The sequence below is a fragment of the Camelus dromedarius genome, chromosome 29 (genome assembly GCF_036321535.1).
Source record: "Camelus dromedarius isolate mCamDro1 chromosome 29, mCamDro1.pat, whole genome shotgun sequence".
NCBI classification, from domain to species: domain Eukaryota; kingdom Metazoa; phylum Chordata; class Mammalia; order Artiodactyla; family Camelidae; genus Camelus; species Camelus dromedarius.
The window spans coordinates 17,952,696-17,971,032 of NC_087464.1; the positions used below are offsets into that span (position 1 = coordinate 17,952,696).

At 39.7% G+C, this 18,337-nt stretch overlaps 1 protein-coding gene across 1 annotated transcript in view; it reads right to left on the reverse strand.

Moving 5' to 3' along the window:
* BTBD1 (BTB domain containing 1) overlaps positions 1-18,104 on the reverse strand; it is a 36,905-nt gene extending 18,801 nt beyond the window's left edge. The window contains exons 1-3 of the mRNA XM_031440651.2: positions 17,578-18,104; positions 8,220-8,376; positions 5,264-5,369 (exon numbers count right to left, since the gene is read on the reverse strand). Coding sequence (XP_031296511.2) covers positions 5,264-5,369; positions 8,220-8,376; positions 17,578-18,002 — 688 coding nt within the window. The 5' untranslated portion in view covers positions 18,003-18,104. The remainder of the gene's footprint in view (positions 1-5,263; positions 5,370-8,219; positions 8,377-17,577) is intronic.
* Positions 18,105-18,337: the final 233 nt, after the last annotated feature.

Here is an 18,337-nt window from a genome sequence, read left to right on the forward strand (position 1 = left end):
CCTAGTCAGTAATGGACAAATTCATAAAGTCTACAGACTACAATTCATTCATTCATTCAGCAAATATTTCTTATTAAGTACTCACAATGTGCCAGGCACTATTCTAGACACCGAGGATACATCATTGAACAAAAAGTTAAAAATTCCTTGCCTTTGTGGAGTTTACATTCTAATGCGGGAACCAGATTAAACAAACCTAAGTAAGTTATAATACATTAGATAATAAATGTAGGGAGAAATAGCAGAGTAAGAGGAATAAGAAGTGCAGTTTAAAACAGGATGGTCTAGACAGGCCTCATTTGAGCTAAGACATGAAGGAGGTCGAGGCAGGTGGGGTTAGTAAGTCAAACAGACACCTTGAAAGAGAGCACCCCCAGACTGGCCAGCATGAAGGCTCTTATGAAAGCGTGCCTGGAGTACTCGAGGAACAGCCAGGAGGCCAAAGTTGTTGAAGTGGAGTGAGCAAGAGGGAAAAGTAGTAGGTGATGAGGCCCAAAGCATGGGGGGCAAGCGGGGTGCAATCATGTAGCACTCTGCATTTGGCTTTTGAGCGAAAAGGGGACCCTGGAGGGTTCTGAGCTGTGACATTTTATGTTCTAAAAGAACTACACTGGCAGTGGAGTTAAGAAGAGATGGTAATGGAGGCAAGAGTGGGAACAAGATCAGCTAGGAAGCTCCTGCACTGATCCAGGTCAGAGGTGATGGTGGCCTGAACTAGGAGGAAGTGGTGAAAAATGATCGGATTCAAGATATATTCTGAAAGAAGACTCAAGATTTCCTAACAGATTAGATATAGGAGGTGATGGAGAGCTTGAGTCAAGGATAATGCCCAGGTATGTAGTCTAAGCAATGGAGGAGTGGCTGTGGCACCAACTGAGATGAGAAAGACCATGCAGAAGCAGGGTCTGGGATGGGGGGAGGGGGGTGAGAGGGGAGAGCTAACATTTAATTTTGGACATATTAAGTTTGAAAGCCTTATCTGACATCTAAGTATAAATGTCATGACCATAACTCAGGCCCTCACTCAGAATCCTTTTCCTCTTATCACAGGCAAATTAAAATAGGCTGAATTATTTTTAAGCTACAGTAGACCAGAAGCAGTAAGTTCAGTAGGGCTTTAGAGGCCAACATACTAAAATGAAATGATAAGCTGCAATCTAACAGGGACTAAGAAGAGAGGAAATTTGTGAAAAGTAAACACAAGTACTTGAAAAGCACTGCATTCGAGTCTTTTATACCAAGAGAAAGAGATTTAAAAAAAAAACAACTTCAGAGACCTGAGGGCTTCAGTGTACAATAACTGATACTCATAATAGCACCAATAATCACAAGAATCCTAAATTATAGTCAATATGTACTATTTAACAAGGGCAGGTAAAGTAAAATATGTATTTTTAGATCAATTTCTCAAATGGCCAAAATAAATTGTTCTAGATGTATGAAAAAATTACTTACAGGGAACCTTACTTTCTAAAGAACCCCAATAAAATAGGCACTATTATGAAATATGTAACAGTTATACTTTAAGGTAAATTTAAATAAAAATGAGGATGCCATACTTAATATATGTAAGAAATCACTGTAAACATTAAAATATAATTAAATCACCAGAGATAGACATCTAAGAAAAATTTATTAAAAATAAAATTCAATTGTGCAACGATCTACACATTCATACTAGAAACAAAATATTTGTTTAATAACAAACATAGCTATCATTTTAGCAAAGATATCACAGTCCCCAGAACACAGGAGCTCAAAAACGTGTTAAAAATGAAGAGGTTAAATATTTTTTAATCAAGCATTTTTTACTTCTCTTACAGCTGAGCAGATGAGTATAAACTAAGGTTCCAGGAAATCTTTTCAAAGGTAAATGAATGTAAGTCAATATACCTCAATACTTGTAGGATTAGGAATATGCAATGACCATATTTAATCATTTAATAGAAAAACAGACGACTTTGAAGCGACACATATCCACCTTGTATGCTAATAACTTCAGTAAAGATAAACATAGAAATATGTACATTATACTGCCCTTGGCATAATGTAAATTCATTTTGTTCTACCAACGTGACATTATCTTCTTCCTCTGGCAACAAAGCTACAACAGAGAAACAGTATTTCTCTACCAGAAAAACAGCACGCACATCCCTCTGGAGCACATATTCAAATGCCAGAGAAGCAGCAGCATCCTCAGAATCTAAAAGAGCTATTAAAAAAGCTCCTGAAGCCAGGTCCTTCTTTCTATCAGCTTCTAGACTTCACTTTTCATTCTCAATTTTTAACAAGTACATTTGAGACAAACTAGACTGGTGGAAAGACATAGATTTTCTATTGACAGATGTGTTATAGTAAGAAATTACAGCTGCCAGTCATAAAGATCATAAAACACGTAAGATGTTTCATAAACATAATACAATGCTGGATTTTGCTATAAACCACTGTGAGTCAAATCAAATCAACAAATATTTATAGGGTTTTTATCCTGTGCAAGGTACCTACTTCAAGATTCCCAGGATCCAACAGCATGCCTAACATAGGGGCTATTTAAGAAACAACTTGAAGTGAGTCACCCAGATACAGGCAGTATTATTTCAAGTGAGAGTAGACAGAAGTACAAATGGAGCACTTGACAGCCCCTTAAAGGAAAGGAAGTTAGGATTAAGCAATGCTTCATTACCAGCGTGCGCAGTGCTTAGGGCTCTCAAACATCCAGTAATCCAACAAAAATTCAACAGCACAGGATGTGCAGATGCTGGAGAGGAACCCAATCTAGTCCCTGCCTTCAGGATAATGCAAGATGAGTATAAATCCTTCCCAAGGTAACATAAAATTAACAGGCAAACAAAGCAAGGGATGTTACTGTAACAGAGGAATATATTAAATGTCACGGAGGAGGGCAGGGTATCAACTCTTAAAGGAGTCACTGCAGAGGTATAATTTGAGCCAAGACATTAAGAATGAGTAAGATCTAGCCAAGGTGGGAAGGAAAAGCAACATTCTAGACACAGCCAGTCGCTCTAGCTGCTCAACAAGTATTAACTGAACACATACTATGTTCAACTGTTTTCCATGCTGAAGATATGGTGGTAAACAAAACAAAGTCCCTGCAGTGAGGGAATTTACCATCTAGAAGGGGAAGGTAGACAACATACATGTACATAGACAAATACCAAGATAAGAATTTCAGAGAGTGCTACATATTATGAGAAAAATAAATCAGAGTTAATGGAACAGGGATTGTTTAGGGGAATGGGGTATCTACTATTAAGTATATGTGAGATGGCCTGTCTTGTGACTCGTTTAACCTGAGATCTGAGTAATTAAAAGGAGATAGCCATACGAAAATTCGTGGGGAAAAGGATTCCAATCAGCGGAAATAGCAAATGCAAAGACTCAAAAAAATTGGAATAACCGTGGCCAGTATATATGGAACACAGTGAATGAGGGGGAGAATGGCAGGGGACAAGGTCATATGTAGACAGATAGGTAGTAACCATCAGCTCCTTACAAAAATTGTTTTCTCTTCTTTCTGAGATGTGAGTAGTCTGCATCTCCTAGCCTCCCCTGAAATTAGGTGGGATCGTGTGCCTGAATTCTGTCCAATGAAGTAAGAGCCAAAATGAGGGTGCCATTTCAAGGCCAAAGCTTTTAAGATGTGGATGTTTTCTCTGCCTGTGCTTTTTCCTGTCTGCAAGCAAGATACAGATGATAACTAGGCCATAGGGAACAGCAGACCAAAAAGGTGGAAGAGAGCTACTCACGGGCTAGGAACACTGCCTTGGACTGTTGTGTGAGTGTGAAATAAAATTCTATTGTGTTGGAGCTGGTATGCATTTTGGGGTTTATTTGTGCAAATGTGTTGAGTCTGCATTTTGGGGTCTATTTGTTACCACAGCCAAGCCTAGCCTACCCCGATTAATACAAGGCCTGATCACGTAGGATCTTCTAAGTTTTGTAAGGAGTTTGAATTTTAACTGCAGTGGGAAGCCACAAAAAAGAATGAAATATTGCCATCTGCAGCAATATGGAGGGACCTAAAGATTATCATACTAAGTGAAGTCAGACAATTTATCATATGATATCACTTCAATGTGGAATCTAAAAAAATGACACAAATGAACTTATTTACAAAACAGAAACAGACTCAGACATAGGAAACAAACTTATGGTACCAAAGGGGGAAGGTGGGGAATAAACTAGGAATTTGGGATTAACAGATACACACTGCTGTATACCTGAAACACTGTTAATCAACTATATACCAATTAAAAAAAAAAAACAGCTCCTAGGTTTTTGGTTGTGTATGGTGGTGCCATTAAGGAAGAATGAAAAAAACTGGAAAGGAACAGAAAAGATTTGATGAGGATGGAGGGTAATCAATGGCTTTTTTAGTTGTGTTGTTGGAAATGTCTATAAAATCTCCAAATGAAGATGTCAAGTAAATAGCTGCATATATAAATTTGGAGCCCAGAAGAAGATAAGGTTAAAGATATGTATTTTAGGCTCACCACGATGATGATATTTAAAGTCGTAGGCCTGGGTCAGCTCTCTCTGCTCTTCAAACACAACTCAAAACTCCCTAGCCTGTCATTACACGGTCCTCCACACCTGGCTTTAACCTGCCTTGTACCTCCAGTCCTCTACATACAAGGCCTGATCACACAGGATCTTCTAAGTTTTGTAAGGAGTTTGAATGTGGTTCAACTTGCCTCTAACACCCTCCCCTCCTCGTCATCCAAATATTACCCATTCTTTAAGGCCCATGTCAGAACCTCCTGTGTCAAGATTTTCCTAACACGACTCCAATTTGAGGCGCTTTCTCCATGTTTTGGTTTTCATAGTAATTATTTTTTATGTATCTAGTTCAGAGAAGATGAAAGTCACATTTTGCCGTACGTCATCTTTTCTATTAATGTCTTAAATCTTAATTTTCACATATTTGTTCCCTGATTGTCCAATTAGATGATAGGTGCCTTAAGAAAAATCACATCTTGTATTTCTTGTAGGACCCTAGTATAATGCCATGCATGTGGTGAGCATTCAATGAGTACTTGATTTGACATCTTTTAAAAGGCAATGTGGTAGTTAAGACTTTTTAGAATATTTCAGCAAAATAAAGAAAGCAACACCCTTAAAGAGACAGACTTAAATCATTTGGAAAAAAACCACTAACTTAAAAACAGTTTGTCCACCAACAAGGCTGACTAGTAAGGCATTACTGTACTTAAAAGAACATTTTAATTCACAGTGAACTTACCTATATCAATATCAGTAAACCCTTCTGCACTTATTGCATCCATTGTGCTTTTGTCTATTGTGTCTAGACAAAGACTAGCAAGCTGAGGTTCATCAAATAATCGAGCCTAAACACATAAAAAGACAGTTATTTTATTTTCATAGTTATTTTACCTTCAGACTGTACATATTAAAAGCTAATACTGCAAACAAAAAATACTGTAATTGCTAATTATGTAAAAACACCTACTCAAAATACAATTATAATTCTATATATTCTCAAAACGTTTCATTCCACAATCAGAAGTAAAAGCTAACAGCACCAATGTCCTGCTGTCATATTATCATTAACAACCCTGTTATTTTTATTTTCATACACATACGTATGCAATGCCTAATTTCTTATACATTACTTATTTTGATCCTGAACCCTCTAGGTTAGATAAGGCAGACACGATCCCATTTTCCAGATGAGGAAATAGAGGTCAGAGAAGTGTACTGACTTGCCTAATATCATCTACCTCGTTATACTCCAAAGCTAGTACTTAAATTCAAGTCTTACAATCTTTTCACTGAACGAAAACATCAATTGCTAAGCATACAAGTACAAACAGAGCAGATTTTTTTTTCCATTTCCTGTTTTGATTTGGGGGAAGAGAATGAAGTACAAGAATTTCAGAGCATGAAAGCTCAGGGAACCCAAGCAAAAACTAGGCCTGACAACAGAAGAGCAAATAAATAAATTCACAGGATGGAATATTAAACAATAATGAGAATGAACAATCTACAACTACACACAACAATATGAATGAATCCCACAAACTTTAATGATAGGCAAAAGCAGGCACAGTATATCTGAGCAAAAGAATATATAGCTGACCCTTAAACAACTTGAGGGTTAGTCACTCAGACATGTTTCCTTTCCAGTATCTACTGCTGCTACTTAAGAGTAAACTAAATTTTCTCAAAATTTAGTTTGAGTAGGCATTACCTGATAAAATAGCACTATTTTTATGATTGTATCACTTCATAGAAAGTGTTTCTCCCTGGGTAATCTATGCTGGTACAGTATACTGGCCCTTTGTTTTTAGAGGGAAGCTGGCATAGGTCCTCTCAAGTAAATGAACATGTTCAGTTCAAATGACTCACTTGGCAGGAAGAAGTTCACATGACAATCTGTGGGCTAATTCACACGACCCCACCAACGAAAAATTTGGAGTAATGTTGAGTTCTCAGATCAACAATGCACTGAAAAGTTCCTTTCTTCCCCAGTGACATCTGTTAACCCTTGCTACTCAAAGTGTGGTCCAGAAGTACCAACACCATCTGAAAGCCTGTTAGAAATGCAGATTCTCAGGACCCATCTCAGCCAACTGAACTAGAATGTGTGTTTTAATTGTCAAGGTTTAATTGATTGGCTTCTGAATTTTATGACTGAATTTTTTAAAATAAAAGTAGTTAAGTGATCCTCTCTACACACAATAAAACTCATTAGACAATAAAGAATCTTAATGACTATCAACTTCCTTATTAGATTTTCATCACAAATTCAAAAGAGGAAAAAATGCAGGGAGATAACACTTACTAGTTATATAATCTTGGTCAAGTTATTTTACCTTTGTGTGCTTCAATTTCCTTATCTAGTAAATGGGGCTAATAAAATTTTTACCTAGACCACCTACATCTCCTAAAGTTACTGTGAATATTAAATGCAATGTGAATTAATGCATACGGAGTAAATGTGACAATATATACAAAGGGACTAGCTTGGTGTCTGGTATACAATATATATAGACATGAAGTTCTTTGATTATGTCCAAGAGGTGACATCAGCATGTTCTTTCTCCTAGAACTATAAATACTTGATGACCGAAGATTAGAAGAAAAAAAAGGTGCCATCAGTCATTTTCGGTATGACAGAATGGATGCAGAACAGGGAAACACGAGCTCTGAGCTCCGGCCCCACTTAGCCTGTTGAGACTTTGGGCAGGTAGTTAACCAGCCCAGGTTTTAGATCTTTCATTTGGAAAAGGAAGGTTAAGCTAAAGGACACCCATGATTATTTACACTAGTAATACTCAATAGTGATTATACATTATCAGCTTAGACTTTTTAGCCCTCATTTTAACTTCCTTGCCACTATAAAGACTGTATCTCCAAATAAAGTCACATTCTGAGGTACTGGGGACTAGAATTTCAACACATAAATTTTGGGGGACACAATTCAACCCCTAAAACGTGGTTACAGACTAGTTTAGGATTTTTAAAACAATCTGTAAAAGGGTATCACAACATTGTCTAAAAAGAAAAACAATAATGTATTAATATCTTAAGTATGAAGCTCAGATTACAGGCATTTAGCAAATGCTAAATAGTTTATGTTAAGAACTGGTTAATGGTTCCATATATGTGTTCAGTCTGTAAAGATTCATCAGACTGTACACTTAGGATATGTGCACTTTTCTGTATGTATACTATACTCAGTGAAAACTTTTTTAAGTGTCAGAGAAAGAATATTCTTAAATTCTAACTCCTCCAGAAGTGGGTCAGCAAGCCTACAGAGAGAAGAAAAAGTAAATCTTATAACTTGTCTGGATTTGAAATACTCAACTTTATTTTGGATCCAACAAAAATTGAGAACAAAAATGTTCAAAAAACTTCATGCTCTCAATCATAGCAGGAACGACATGGAATCCTAATCTCAACCCCAATTGTAAATAGCTACGTAACTTTGAGTCATAACACTCTACTTCTACAAGGCTTCAGTTTCTTTACCTATACGATATATTAATTCTAATTTGCTTTTCTATTCTAAAATCATATGAATCTGATGTATTTCCCTGAATGATACTATAAGATTTCATATGCTTTAAAATAATGATCCAGGACTAATTCTCCAGGAAACATTAAATATTCACATATACCTTTACCCAATTTTTGAAGCTAAATTAATACATACCGTAGCTACATTTACTTACCTGAGTCAGTAACATAAAGGCATTATCCGCCCTGAGATGTTTAGTGAGAAATTCCACACAATGTGCTTCCAAGGCTGGGACTGCATATTTCTTAGCAGTGTAAAGAGTAGTCATAACTGTTTCTGGGCCAATTTGAACTTCATCTGAATACAGAAATCTGGGAAGCAATTGGAAATTTCAGAGATGGTCAGTAGTGTTTTAGATAAGCAATCCATCAGAGTTAAACCCCTGAGGAGTATTTTAAAAGATAATGAACAAAGTGAAAAATAACCTGAAGTGTGTATCAGACTTTGCAGGACTACAGGGCATTTGCACTTACATCATCTCATTTTATTCATACTCAACCCTGAGAGGTAGGAAGTCTCTCTGTTTATAGAGGAAATTTAAGTTAAGTGAAGATCATGAGGTCTTCAAGTCTCTAAGCCAAATTTTTAGAGGTCTTTCAGCACTCCATAGCAGCTTAGGATGACAGCGGTTCACTGATCTCTCCTTCATCAAAGGATGTTCACTTAAGCAAATCTACAGATGGCTGAAGTTCATATCTCTAAACGTCAAAACATTCATTTATTTCCTGATAATGGTGTCTTCTTTTCCTGGGCATCTTTTAACCTTTCATTATTATCCTAGAATCAGCATCATGACCAAGGACTAGAGTACTGGGGCTTTGGAGGAATCAAACAATTTAATAGTATCTTAAATGATGCCACATTGCTATGTGCTTCTGGGTATTTAGGTCCAATTTTCTCTCAAAATACTATCAAACCAATACTGCCTCCCCTCCAGCTGGCTGCTTCTGACTGCTAGGTCACCAGATAAACCAGCTTCCTAGAAGTGCAGATACAGCGTAAGATTCTCAGAGAAGGCCCAGGCAGTTCCTGTCGAACTACACTAAAGCTGCTGCATATCCACTTTTGGCCCCCTTTGAGGCTCCTCAGAGACGCTTGTGCTTACTGCCCTGTTCTCAGCTATACTCAGAATAGCTGAAGGTGCTGGAGAAATGAGGTGTTAGGAACAAGCATTTCATTTCAGCAGTACTAAAGATTTAGAACACTTATTACACTTATATCCCCAACACCCAACTCATAAAATAAGAAGAACCCATTTAAGAAAACCCTTTAATATCTTTCAGAACACTCTATACAGTGAAATGAGTGCGGAAAGTAAATTCTATTTCATGTCCCTACTCTCTACTTTTCAATTTCTTCTTTTATTCCTGTGGCCATAATCACTACCCAAGATGAAACCCTACCCTGTTACACCCCCTAACTTCCCACCCTAACCAAATGCTAGCATTCCTCTAATAAATCACCATCTTTACAACTACCTCCAGTAGAGGCTATTCACTCTCATACTCCCCTGTCTCAGGTCAAAAGTGAAGGTTGCTGATTTTCAAGATTACACTGTTTTCAAACATTTTTTTCAAAACCTCCTCAAGCCAGCCATCTGTATCACCCTCATAATACTCAATGTTATATGCCACTTGGGGATGAGTACAGAGAATTAAAAATACCACTGAAGGCACAGCCCCTTATAGTCAGGGGTAGGGGGATGAATAAAGAGAGAAAATTAACATTTGTTGAGTGTCTACTATGTGACACGCCGATTTATTTAATCCTCTCACAAGGAAGGTAGGTGCTGTTACCTGCATTTTAAAGATGGGGAAACAGAGGCTGATGAAACATATGAGCTCCATAACACATCGTTTCTGGGCTTCTGACTGCTTCCAGAGCTAGACTATGGGGCCAGCCAGGTGACGGCTGTTTTAATTTGCATGGACTCAGGAAGAGATGACTTGGGTCTGAGCCTGTTTCATCACTTGCTAGCTATGTGATTTTTAGACAAGCTATTATCATTGTGTTCCTCTCTGAAAAGAGATATGAATAACAGTATCTACTTCATAACACTCTGGTGAGGATTAATATCAATCAAATTACATAAAGTGTTTTAAATAATGCCTGACAAATACTTAGCCTCAGTAAATGTTAGCTATTTATTTTTACATTGCTTCATTTTTTATCTCTGCTATTTTCCTCTGCATTTCAGATTTCCTTGCCACTGTCTTCTAGCCCTTCTATTTTTCTCCCTAGCAATCACATGTTTAAATTTCTAAGAATTCTTGTTTCTTTCTTGAGTGTTCCTTTTTTTCCTTCCACAGCATCATGTCTCAGTTTTGTGGATGCAAAAATGTTCCCAAGTCTCCAAGTTTCAAAAGTTCCTTCCTGTTCCTTGAATTACCTAGTTCCTTGAGGATCAGCTGTTCTTGGTCTTTGTTATTCATATCCTGATTTTCCTTTTATGTCAAAAGATTAATGAATATCTCCAGTTCAGTATTCTGGTAGCTGGTACTGTTTTCTTTGCTGTTGTGTAAGGAGGTCTATTTTCCAGCTAAAACCTTCTCCAAAATGGTAAGATTGGCTGGGATCTGTGCATGTGGAAGGGAAGTTGACTGGCACCTTACATCAGAGTAGGAAAGCAGCCCTGAGGCTAGACCCCCCCCCCCCAATGCCATTACCCTGGAGTCCCTAAGCCAAGCCAGCATCCTAGTTCTCCCCAAGTGGTTGGTCCAGTTTATTTTAAGAGGAGCCTGCCAGTTGTCACCAGGACTTAGCATACAAGAGCTGGTTGAAGGGATGGTCTATAAGCAGGCCTGAAATTAATGCCCATATTTTAGCCCTAACTTCTCATTTTCACCCTCCTCTCTGCCAACTCTCAACCTAGAACTGTGCTGGGGTTCAGCTAGGAAAGACAGCTCCTGCCTCCACTGTAGTTCTTCATGCTCAGATTCTGGGCTCCAGACTCATCCACTCCATTTCCACCAACACACTCCCAAACTGCTCTGTCCCTTTTCTACATTGGCTTCCAACCCCTCCCCTTTTCCCTCTTCACTCTAATGGACTTATTCTCTTTTATTTCTTTATAGTCACTTTAAACCGAGAGAGAGAGAGAGAGAGAGAGAGAGAGAGAGAGAGAGAGAGAGAGAGAGAGAGAGAGAAAGCTAACTCTAACTCAGTTCCCTTCTTAAATAGAAACCTATGAAGTTTTTGTTTTAAGGGCAAGACAGGAAGAAGCCTTTACCTCTGTCAATTTTTTTTTCAGGCAAAATTTACTTAAGTTATAAAATACAGAGCAGAAATGTGGGGCCTGTATTACCACTTGCCTTTGTGTTTGAGTAGATTCAAACTTAATGAAACCAGTTCCACAAAGTTGAAGTACATAGTTTTGTAAGAATGTATAAACTTGGGGATATGGGAAATCTGGAAAAGATTCCTAGAAGAATTTCTACTTGAGATCTAAAAGATGAAAAGAGGGTGGGAAGAACATTCCATGAACAAAATAATTGTGTTGGGACCACAACCCTATTCAAATTGCTTTTTTTTAATTATACTTCGGTAATTCATCTTTGTCTTGTAACAAGGAGTATTTTTCAGAAACATCCATATTTGTATCTAAAGTTGTAGACTGAGGATACCATTCATCTAGTAATGCCTTCGTTATGAGGGGACTACATCAGGAATTTTTTAAAATTGATCTTATCAGATACAGTTGTGTATCTTCTAAGAGGTTGGTTTGTTTTTAATCTAACAAACACTGTAAATTTTTATACTGAGTAGCCAGGCATTAGTGGCAAAAATGATCAAAATTAACTTTGCAGAGTACCTACAGCATGCATTTTTGTATTAGCCTCATCTTAGCTCTGTTTTATTTCTTACCCTTGTGTTTCTTGTAAGATTCTTTCTGGACCAATGCAAGTTATAAATAAATACTAGACTATAAACAATAAGAAAGGGAACTCTGTGTTTCTTGTATTTTTTCCTACATCCTTCCTGCAGCGCTAGGCACAGTATGGGCACCTGGCTAAGCTTACTGAATAGGTGTTAGCTGACTAGACAATTCAGCACAGGTTGCCATCTAACACTGATAGGGAAACTGTTTTCATTTCTATTAAGAAAAAGGCTACTTAAAAATCCAAAAATCATCTTGGTTCATATATTATTTGCATGCTTTCTCTACGTTATATTTAATTACTAAAATTGCTATAATAAAAAAACTGTATAAGCCAATGTTTACAAAACACAATTAAAAATTAAACATAACATTACCACAATACTTTGTATTTTAAAGTGAACATTCAGCTCTGATGCACTACCTCTAAGGATAAGAGCAGACAGAAATAATTACAGGTCATCAAACTATTTATTTTATCCCCAAAGATTAGTGGCTTTCCAAAAGATAAAACTTAGGTTACATTTAATTTAATTTAAAAAATTAAAAGACTAAGGTGAAAATGTCATTTTAAATTAGAAAACCACAAGGTCATATACAAGGAATTGATCAGTACTTGACTGATTCACTTATTTTACTGAAAAACATTTATTGAGGGACTACATAATAATAGACACTGAGATAGGTCCTTGAAATATAAATATGGGTAAGGTAGCTCTGCCCATAAAAAGCTTATAGTTTGGTAATAATTAACAAGTAATATCATAATTATAACAGATCTATACATTAGGCACAGCCTGATAACTAATCTCTAAAGATAGCCCCAACAAGTCAAGCCTTCTATTATCCGTGCCCTTATACAGATTTGTCCCATAATGAATTTAGGCTGGTCCTATTTAACTCCCTTTAACCAACAGAATGTGGCAGAAGTGGCACTAGTCAGTCTGGGGCCTTAAATTTGAGGATGGCTGGAAGCTCCTGCTTTTGTGCTTTCAGGAGCCCTAAGCTGCTGCTATAAAAAGTCAAGCTACCTTGCTGAACAGCGGCAGAAGCCCTACAGAGAAACGGGCTCAGCCATCCTAGAATCCGAATCAAATCCCCACCGTGACTCCAGCCACAACTGCTATCAGTCTAAGACTACATGAGAGACCTGAAGACTATGCTACAAGAACCTCCCACACAACTGTGAAAGACAATAAAACCATGCTTAAGCCGCTAAGCGTTGGGCATGGTGTGTTCTACTGTAATAGATACGAAACTTCCTATAAGAGATTAGACAGATTTACAGGCAGATTGTAAATCTGCTGGGGGTGGAATTAGTGGTGTTTTATAGACGAGATAAGGCCTGAAGTATATCTGAAGGGTAGTAAATAAGTGTGGAAATCCAGGCGGAAAGACTAAGCACAAAGGCAAAGAGGCTTTAGAAGGCAGCCATTAAAATAAGAAAAAGGCCATTGTTAGAAATGGGGCATTGAGTAAATGGAGAGGAAGGGGAATAGACATCAAATTATAAAGGTCTTGTGTACACCTGCTAAAATGTTCAAACTGCATCCTACAGACAAAAAGAAGTCATTAAAAGATTCAGAGGAATTGTGATAATATCTGGATATTAGAGAGATAACTTTGTTAACAGTGTGAATAATGGAGAGAGCTTAAGTCTAAAGGCAATGGTCTGTTCAAAGCAATGCCAAAAAAAAAAAAAAAAAAATTAAGAGGAGAACCACCTTCAAGATTGGTCCAAACAGGATGAGAAACAGGTGTAGCAGACCGGAACCAAACTACAGGTGGGTCAATCCCCAACAGACCCACAGAACAACAATATTCAAAGGAAGAATAAATGATTATTTTTTAAACCCCTGAGTTTTGAGGTGCTTTATAGCATTACTGTGGCAAAAACTGACTGATACAGGGTATAATAAGTGTGCCTGCCTCAAAGACTTCTGAAACATTGAGTGACTTCACACAAGGTGCTTAGGAATGGTAGGTGGCATATGTCAAGCACTCATTAAGTGTCAGATATTTTTATTGTTGACATGTCCATCTGCATGGGTACTAGACATTCATTTGTGAATGTCCAGCTGGAAACTGGGTTCAGGCTAGTAGAAGTTTGGCAATATGGCTGTGGGAGCATGCAGTGCCATGGGTTAATGGGAGAAAGGAAGGCAACTGAAAATAAACCCTTGAGGAACAGTTACCCCGTGTCTCCTTCCGGCCACCACTCCATTTCTCTGTTCCTCTTTGCAACACAACTCCTTCAGGGGATCATTTATGCCAGCTGTCTCCAACTCCTCACCTCGTATTTTCTTCCCAATCTACTCAAATCCTTTTGTTGAAATCACTGTTGCGACGGTTATCAACAGCCTCCATTTTGTTAAAACCAATAATCCATTCGGTGGCCTCATTTTATTCAACTCTCAGCTGCATTTAACAGAGTCAACAACTCTCTCTTTATCTGAACACTTTCCTTAACTTAACTTTCAGGACAACATGCTCCTTGCTGTCCCTTCTAATTCCACTGACAGCTGTCTCAGTCTCATTTTATGTTCCTCCTCCTCTGCTACATCTCTACATGTTGGAGGATCCCAGAGTTCACCACTGTACCTCTTTCTTTTCACAATCTACATTCCCTCCCTAGGTAATCTCATGGTTTAAATACCATTTACTCCTAACTTGCAAATTTACATTCACAGGAAGTTCTTCCCTAAACTCCAGTTTCAAATTTCTAACTGTATACTCATACTCCTTCTTGGGTGTCTTGGAAATCTTAGTTCCACCTTCAAAATACACCCAGAATTTGACCACTTCTCATCACATCCATCACTATCACCCCGGTATAAACCACCATCAGCTCTTGCCTGGACGACTGCAAAAGCCCTGCTGCCCATGTTACTCCTTCTACAGTCAAACCTCCAAACAACTGCCAGAATGAGTTTTTTAAATGTATATCAGGTCATATCACGCCCCTGTTCAGAACCCTCCAAAGGCCTCCCGCCACACATCAGAGAAAATCCACGTCCTTCCACAGGCTCTGCGGCCCTGCATGATCCAGTCCAGCCTATCTTTGTGAGCTCATCTTCCATCACTTTCCCCCTTATTCTATCTGCTCAAATCACACTGGTTTACTCTTGCAGTTCCTCCCACAGGAGAAATTTAGGGCCTTAAACATATTTTTCCTTCCCTCATGGCTTGATCTATTCCTTAAAACATTTATCAGTACCTGATGTTATATCTTTGTTTCTCCTTACTTGATTGTAAGCTCTATGAGGGCAGGGACCTTCTCTTGTTCCTGGTGTATCCAACATCTAAAACAGTGACTGGTACAAGGGAGGCAGTATTTCTCAAATGAACAACTGAAGGACATTACTTAAAGCTCTGGCAGATTAAATCAAAAGCCTTTAAATAATGTTAACCAGTTCAAGTTGAAAAGATAATAAAAATATGTACAAGCTAACCTGCTTTTCCACCTCAGCAAGTGCTATGAGACACCTTTTTGTCACACAATAACAGGCACAGCATCTGTGTTGCTATATTAAGCACAGCATCTATGTTTCACAGCGGCCAATAACCTAAGTGTAAAAAATTGGTACAGATACCACTTTCAAAATAGAACAATGACTAGAAACTGAAGAAGGATAAATGCCATGACTACACTGAAAAATGCAAAACTTTAAAGGACTCAAAAATAATTCACTTATTTTCTATTGATGGGAAAGGTTTGACTGATTAACAGCTTCAGGGAAAATATGAAGTCAGCGTTTTCCCTCTACATTCTCAGTATTTTTTAAAGGAAAAAGCTACCCAACAATAGTTTTAGGTCAGTGGCTCTCAAACTTAGCTAGTATCAGTATTTAGGGAGAGTAAATACACTCCCAAGGTCTCACCTCGAAACATTACAATATTTTAAGGAGGGAGGAAGAGATCTATGAATTTAACAGTACTCCAAGTGATTGCCATGCAGGTGGACCAACAGGTCATTTTAAAGTTCTTCCAGTTTAGAAAATGTAAATGAGCTATAAATGATCCTCCTGGTCAACTTCAAAACAAAACCAAAATGATCTAGAGCCTAACTTTTGAGCTGCTTTTTCCCCTTGTACTAAATTACAAAAAATAAGAGAAACAAAGAGAAAATAAATAAGTCAACATCATATTACCATTCCAACATCTGGTTAGCATTTTTGTATGTTTCCTTCTATCCTTACCTCTAGGTATTTTTGCTGTTTCTTTTCCCAGTTTTTAATCCTAGCACAGTTTCAATTGCTACTTATTAAACATATTTTCCACATGAATGTTATTACTCAGCCTTCATAAATATACTTAGTAGCTGCACTTCATTCCATCAAATGGGCCTGTCATTGTTTATCTAACCATTCTCTCTGCTTGACTACTTTCTCACTATTATAAATAATCCTGCCTTAAATATTTTTGTGTGGAACATTGTTTCAGTGCTTGAATACTCCCTACCCATGGGGAAAACCGTCTACAGTGCCAAACTGTTCTACCACCACCTCTGTCAGAGAGGGCTCCTCAGATGTTAGCTAAAAAAAGAAATTGGAGGGTTTGATAGAAGAGGAAAAGTACTTCATTTTTAACTTGCACTTCTTTAATTACTAATGAGGTTAAACAGTCATTCTTAATTATCTTAATTAGTTTTTTTTATTTCCCTAAATTATCTATTCTGTTCTTCAATCTATTTATTAAATGGATCTTAGTATTTCTTTTATACTTGTGCTAACTTTGTATTCCTATTGATCTTCCTGTTTGAGCTGTGAGCCTTTGTGGAGTATTTATCGGTTCCACTGACCTGTTTTTGTCCCAGTACCACCCAAGACTGCTATTTTAATGACACATTCTACTCAGGCAGCTAAAACTATCTTGATATAATGAAACACACATTATCTCTGGTATGAGTTGGCACTGTTACCTCGTCAAGTTAACTTGACTTCTTTGGGCCTCAGTCCAATTTGTAAAATTGTAGAAAACGATTCCTTCCTAAATGGACTTCTGCGAATAAAAGCTAGTAATGCCAAACTATTAGCTCCCTTCCGTTAAACAAAATTAATCAGAAGTCAATCTTCTATCCCCCGATAATCAAAAAGCAAACTCTAATACCGATGGGGAGATTCGTTTTTAAGCAATTGTGCGACCTTGTCTTCAGAAACGCAAGGTAGGGAAAGCCAAGCTTACTTGTTGGATTTTGACAACTAACACTAAAGAAGAAGGCGTCAGAATTTAAAAGAAAAAAAGAGAGAGAGGGGTGTCATCGGTCCTACAATACTTTCCAACTATCCCTCTCCGCCAACAAAGACATAAAACGTTGCAAATAGGCAACTGGGACAACCTGACCCGTACTCTTTCCTCACCACTTCTCTAATTCCCAAGCCTGGGCGGCAAGCCGCTCCTGGAACGTGAAAGTGCCTCTCAACCGCAAAACGCACGCTAAGAGGACGTGGACACTAACATTTACGCGAACCACCGGCGGACAGCCGTCCCGGCTGACAGATTCCGATTTCGACCTTTCGACCTTCGCGAGCATCACTGGCTCGGGAGGAAACTGAGGCCCAGGGAGGGTACGGAGAGCCTCGCCCAAGGTCAGCGGGGAGTCGGGGCAGGCCGGGCTCGGAAGCCCGCCGCTCACCTCAGTAGCGCCAGGAAGGCGGCGGGCTCCACGTCGGGCAGCTCGATCTCGGCCGACGTGGTGGCCATACCGCCGTTGAACATGGCGTCGAAGACGGCGCTGCCGGCCGCCAGCACGAAGCGGTGGGCCGGGATGCGCTGCGGACCCCCGGCGGCGGCGGCGGCGCCGGCGCCGCGGCCCTTGCCCAGCACGAAGCGCACATCGCTCAGCAGCTCCGAGTTGAAGAGGAAGGCGAAGCGCTCCTTCAGCGACGCCTTGGTCGCCTGCCAGTTGTACAGCGGCTCGCGCTGCAGGGGGAGCAGAGGCCCCAGGGAGGAGGGCGGCGGCGGCGGCGGCGGCGGCGGCGGCGGCGGTCCCGTGGCGCCCGGCTCCGCCTCAGAACCGGGGACCTGCTCGCCCGTAGCGGCTGGCCCGAGCGAGGCCATCGTGTAGCGGCGCGGCTCCGCAGGCTAGGGAGAGGGCTCCGGCCGCCCAGCCGCCATCGCCGAGGCCGCCCCCCGAGGCCTCCCTACCTTCCGGGAAAGGCGCTTCCGGAGGCCGCGCGCCTCCGCCGGCCCCGCCCGGAGCTGCCTGGCGCGCGTCCCCGGACGGCCGGGAGGCGGAGGCGCGCGCGGGCGCCGGCGCTGGACCTGGAGGGGACTGTGCGCTCAGAGGGGACAGTGCTCGGTGGGGTCCGGGCAACCCTGGGCGCACTGAGCGCATGTGAGCCCCCAGCTCCCGGAAGTGGGGCTTTTGCGGGCTGGCTGGGGCCCGGCCCAGG